This window comes from Armigeres subalbatus, chromosome 2, assembly GCF_024139115.2.
Source record: "Armigeres subalbatus isolate Guangzhou_Male chromosome 2, GZ_Asu_2, whole genome shotgun sequence".
NCBI classification, from domain to species: Eukaryota; Metazoa; Arthropoda; class Insecta; order Diptera; family Culicidae; genus Armigeres; species Armigeres subalbatus.
Window position 1 is genome coordinate 391,042,475 of NC_085140.1, and position 5,563 is coordinate 391,048,037.

The 5,563-nt window shown below is 45.8% G+C and overlaps 2 protein-coding genes across 2 annotated transcripts; both read right to left on the reverse strand.

Moving 5' to 3' along the window:
• Positions 1-368: 368 nt before the first annotated feature.
• On the reverse strand, positions 369-1,152 carry LOC134210196 (uncharacterized). Its single transcript, XM_062686222.1, has 2 exons — positions 834-1,152; positions 369-787 (listed from the first exon to the last, which is right to left on the reverse strand). The coding sequence occupies exons 1-2, from the start codon at positions 1,150-1,152 to the stop codon at positions 369-371; spliced, it is 738 nt and encodes a 245-aa protein (XP_062542206.1).
• Positions 1,153-3,152: 2,000 nt separating this feature from the next.
• On the reverse strand, positions 3,153-4,184 carry LOC134210197 (uncharacterized). Its single transcript, XM_062686223.1, has one exon. The coding sequence runs from the start codon at positions 4,182-4,184 to the stop codon at positions 3,153-3,155; it is 1,032 nt and encodes a 343-aa protein (XP_062542207.1).
• Positions 4,185-5,563: the final 1,379 nt, after the last annotated feature.

The following is a 5,563-nucleotide window of genomic DNA, read 5'->3' on the forward strand; positions in this document are numbered from 1 at the left end:
GGTGAACGAATTAGTAGCTGACCGCGCTCGGAAAGGACCCAATTACGAATAACGAAATTATTTCAAAAAATTGCGCGCTACATATTTCTGTTCGGGCTCTATTCAAACCGTTTCGGCTGATATTCGGACACCAATCGTGTGTCTCGGAAAAGCTTTTCATTCGAGCAATTTTGGGCATTGCAAACTACACTACCAAATGAATATTGTCTAAGCTACATGCTACATTCTCCCGTAGTAGCGTTTGTCGACTATAACATCTACATAGCCGGCCACCTAAAGTGGACGTTCCAAATTTACAACAAAACAAGAAAACAGACATAGCTTCATCGTTGTACCACTAGGAATGACTTATTTTCTATAATTATACACTAATATTTGCTTATTTTAGGACTTTTGCTGGCAGGTGTCGAGATCTCATCGGTGTTGTGTTGTTGGTCGCATGGTAATGGGTAGATACGCGAGATTGAACGTTTGTAGGTTCCACTCAAAGTTCGTAGTGTCGCAACGCGAACTACGCCATCATCTCCAGGGTGAATTTGCACAATTCGTGCCAGCGGCCATGATATAGATGGTTTTCCTTCATCTTGTACCAACACAATTTGCCCAACTTGAATGTTCGTCGCTGATCCAGCCTTCTTCCTTTGATGGTTCTGCTCGTAGAGGTACTCCTTACGCCATCGATCCCAGTGTTGTTGGACCAGCTTCTGCAGTTCGTGGTAATGTTGCAATCGGTTGCTAGGGATACTGGTGTAGTCTGGCTCCGGCAGACTTTGTAGCGACGTACCGACTAGGGAAATGGCCAGGTGTGAGAACGTCTAGCTCCCCAGGATCACCCGACAATGATGTCAGCGGGCGACTATTCATGTTGGCTTCGATTTGGGTCAGGATGGTCGCGAAATCTTCATAGGACAGTTGAGTGCTTCCGAGTGTTTTCACCAAAGACGTTTTAGCTGTTTTGACGGCCGCCTCCCACAGTCCGCCGAATGAAGGTGCTCGCGGTGGTATGAAATACCATTGAATTCGCTTCAGGCTGCATTCGTTGTTGATTGCTTCTCTCGTGCGCTTGTTCTCCAAAAGACGATGCAGTTCAACCAGGGTGTTATTTGCTCCTCTAAAGTTTGTACCATTGTCGGAGTGTATTTCCGTTGGCATGCCGCGCCGGGCGATGAAGCGGCGTAGTGCGGCGATAAAGGTTTCTGTTGACAGATCGCATACTAGCTCCAGATGTACGGCCTTTGATGCAAAGCATACAAAAACCGCAATGAAGGCTTTTCGTGCCGCAGCTCGTCGGTGTACAGGCTTCAAGTAGACAGGGCCACAAAAATCCACTTCGGTCACAGCGAAAGCTCTTTTTGGTGCGGTGCGTTGCTTCGGTAATTGGCCAACAGGTTAAACGATAGGGGTAGGGTTTTGACGAAAGCATTGCACACACTTACAGAACACAGAGTTGGCGACTAGTTTGCCGTTTACAGGCCAAAATTCTTGGTGCATAGAGGCAAGTGTCATGCGAGGCCCAGAGTGCATACACAGTTTGTGGTAGTATTCGGTGATTAGGTATGTGAGAGGGTGATGCTTTGGAAGGATGATAGGGTGCTTTGTTTGCTATTTTTCAGAAGAGTGATCCAGACGCCCACGCAGACGAATTAGGCTATTTTCGTCTAGGAATGGATGAAGCAGGCGCAGTGGTGAACGTTTAGAAACCGGTCGATTATTAGCCAAATCCTTGAGCTCTTCCGTAAAAACCTCCTGTTGTGCAACCCTTGAAAGGACTTCCTTGGCCTGTTCCAATTCATGGACTGATACGAATGTATTAGGACTAGGAGCGAATTTTCGTTGACATTGGTTTTTGAAGCGAAGAAGCAGAGCTGTTATTCTAACCAGTCTTTGGAAAGAAGAGTATCGGTAGAACAGAAAATTATGGTCCGATCCTGTTTGTGCCACAAAAACCGATTTTCGTCGCTACAGAAGATCTTCAGATGGAACTACGTTTGACTTCTTAGGCCAGTCGTCTTTTCCTCGTGATAGCCATGATGGTCCACACCGCCAAATAGTGTTTCCGATCAATTCCTTGGGAAGCATTTCCCGCGAATCGTGGTTCGCTGGATTTTCGTTTCCGCTCACGTGGTTCCAAGAATGACCATGCGTTAGTTGCTGGAATTTCGCCATGAATTTGGTGTTCCTTGAATCCAGTGCAGAGTTACAGTCGAGTCTGTCCAAAACCAGCATCGAGTACCTTCCATGCGCAAAGCTTTCGATACTCGAGCGTACAACCTAGCCCCAAGTAAAGCAGCACAAAGTTCGAGTCGCGGTAAACTAATGCGTTTTAGTGGTGCAACTCTGGATTTGGCCGCAATTAGTTGAATCTTTGTGTTTCCTTCCTGGTCTTCCGAGCGTGCGTAGATACATGCACCATATCCTGCTTCTGATGCATCCGTGAACACGTGGAATTCTATCGATGATGATCCCAGCAAGAAAAGGTATCTCGGAACCTTGTATTCTTCCAGGCATTGTAATTGCGAAGAAAATTCCTCCCATTTCACCATAACGTCATTCGGGACTTGATCGTCCCATCCAGAATTCGCAATCCAAAGCTGCTGCATACGAATTTTTGCCCATGCCACGACTGGTGACACCAAACCAAGCGGGTCGTACAGCTTCGCAATCGTCGAGAAAATTTTGCGTTTCGTTAAATAGCCCTCGTGTGTGGGTGGTTGAACCTCGATGCAAAACTGGTCTGGTCCGGTCTCCCAACCTACTCCTAACGTTTTTATTTTTGTAGATCGTCGAAGTGCAATGTTGCCTCGCCTCACAACAGTGCCTTGGGAGTCTTACGCAGAACTTCCGCCGTGTTGGAGCACCATTTCCGCAACTCGAGACCTCCTTGCGACATCAGTGTTTGCTTTTCTTCTTGAAGTTCCATAGCTTCGGGTACAGAATCAGCTCCAGATAAAAGTCGTCCATGTAGAAATCTTCCTGCACCGCTGAAGTAGCAAGATCCCATTTGTTCTTCGAGGTCCAAAGCCAGTTGCTTCAAAACTCGAGTGGCAAGGAATGAAGATGGAGTTAAACCTTAGGTGATTGTTTGGAGCTCGTACACTTGAAGGGTTCTACAGTGCTAAATCTCCATACAATTCTCTGAAGAGGTGTCGTCTTCATGAACCTCGGTACATTTTAGTGACATCAGCGACTAATGCGACAGCATGTTTTCTGAAACGGAGCATCAAGTCGAGGAGATCGTCTTGTACATTTGGACCAGCTAGCAGAGCATCATTCAGCGAGTAATTAATAGACGTTTTAGCAGACCCATCAAAGACTACGTGCACCTTTGAAGTCGAACTTGACTCCTTAAACACCGGGTAGTGCGGGAGATAACAGACCGTTTTTCCTTCATCCAATTGCGGATCGCTAGCCTCGCCTATACACTTCATGTGGCCCAAACTCAAATATTCTTGCATGAAGTCTGAACACTGCTTACGCAAACCAGAATCTTGCTCCAAGCGTTTCTCGATTTGGGAAAACCGTCGTATCGAACCTTGTTTAGACTCTCCAACCATGTCGTAGAAATCCATGCGTTTAGGGTAACGAACCGTATATCTTACCGTACCGTCTCGTGTATGTGTACTAGTAAAGTGCACCTCACAGTCTTCTTCCTCTTGCGAATACGGTGTTTTGTTCAAAAGTTCCTCCAAAGCCCAAAACTTTTCGATAGTTTTCTCGAACGGTTCTATTCTAGCTACGTGACAACTGACATTGCTTATTTCATCCATGCATTTGGATTCACCTGTCGCAACCCATCCGAATATTGTTTGCACGAACACAGGAAGAGCATTTCCAAACTTTCGAACCTGCAACCGGCCACCATCACGTACTAGAAAGTCGTAGAAGTATTGAGCACCCAGCACTAAATCGATCGGAGCCGAGACAAAAAATTCCGGATCCGCTAGAGCTATATCGGAAGGAGGATTCCAGTGCATCAACGGAATAGACCGTGAAGGTTGATCGTCAGTAACTTTATCCAAAACCAGAAATTCCATTGCAATCGAATACTTCTGGACGCGTGAAGATATTGTGATGGAGACTTCAAATGCCGATTGGCTGCGCGATCCTCCGATTCCCGTTATTACCACCTGCCGCAGCTTGTACATTCGAGGTGTTGTGATTGGGTTGTGTGTTTTGTGTTGCATGCTGTCTCGCTAACTTATTCGCCAACCCTCCCCTTACCGTTTAATATTTTTCCTCGAATTCCACTCGCAATTGCTGTGGTTCTTTTAGGTTGTCTTCGTTGTCCTCTAAGCCTTCTATGTCGCCCATTACCTCCTCGAATTCCTTCCACTTCTGCTCGAGCTTTTCCATGCGTATGATGACCTGCTGATGATCGAACTGAACGGTGCTGTTCAGGTACTGCTCGATGCGCATGACAAATTCGACCACGTTGTCCCTGGTGCGCATAAGCAACTTCTGCTTCTTCGACATGATGATGACTTCCTTGAAGCCTTGAACTGTAAGGAAAGCAACCAGCGAAGCACCTTCTAACGGAAATAATCGTTTTCTGGACAGAAACTCACCTGGTGAGCCTGTCAATCAGGCCTTGTATAATAATAATTCAGCGACGGCAACGGCAATCAGACCAGACAATAAATGGTACGTAGCACTGTAAAACATGAAGAAGCGAAGCACCTACTAACCAGGTTTATCGTTTGTTTGAACTCGCCTGGTGAGTCCGTCAATTAGGCCTTGTATGCAAATGGATTTAGCGCCAAACACAACGATAATATCGACCCGGTACTCAAAGATGACGATTTCTGGTGAGCCTGTCAATTAGGCCTTGTATAAATGTAATTCTCCTACAGCAACGGCTTTTTTAGAATGGGTAAAATTCTAAGAACACGAACTGGAACTCCATTCGTTGGGATTCGTCCTCCGTAGGTTTTAGTGGTACGATATTTGGAGCAGATAGCGATGGCGTCTCAAGAAAGCACAGAAGTGAACGTATTGTTCTGAAATTCCAACAAGAGAAGCACCTTCCAACCAATAAAAAGATGTCTGGACAGAGACTCACCAATTGAGCCTTTTGTTAAGGCCTTGTATAATAAAATTACACCAGCTCTTGTTGGCCAATTCCACACGCCGAAATATCGCTGTTCAAATGTCCAATTCCGAGGCGCAAGGTCCGAGTAATGCCACTAATAAACCGTTGGTGAAACCGCGATGGCTACGTCCAAAGATCGTCACGATCTCGATGGCGGTTGGTTCCGTATAATAGAGTGTAGATCACTATTGTCCAAGGTTCCAATGGCGTCTCGGCGTCGATTCCTTCCTAGATCACTATCCTGGTCACGACACCAATGTTGTGACCCTTCCGGTGTAGTGATCAGATCCCAAAATAAGACGCACATGACACTTCCGTTTGTTCAAAACACTCCGTTTTATTCAACAACCACTTTATTACTTATTCTAAACTTTATTTAAGTTCTACGAATACAGGTGAACGAATTAGTAGCTGACCGCGCTCGGAAAGGACCCAATTACGAATAACGAAATTATTTCAAAAATTGCGCGCGCT

Excerpts from the sequence above, each read along its gene's own strand:
- LOC134210197 (XM_062686223.1), bottom strand. The coding sequence starts at position 4,184 with ATGCAACACAAAACACACAACCCAATCACAACACCTCGAATGTACAAG.
- LOC134210196 (XM_062686222.1), bottom strand. The coding sequence starts at position 1,152 with ATGCCAACGGAAATACACTCCGACAATGGTACAAACTTTAGAGGAGCA. Across the intron at positions 788-833 it reads CCCGCTGACATCATTGTCGG|TCGGTACGTCGCTACAAAGT; the intron begins GTGATCCTGGGG and ends CCATTTCCCTAG.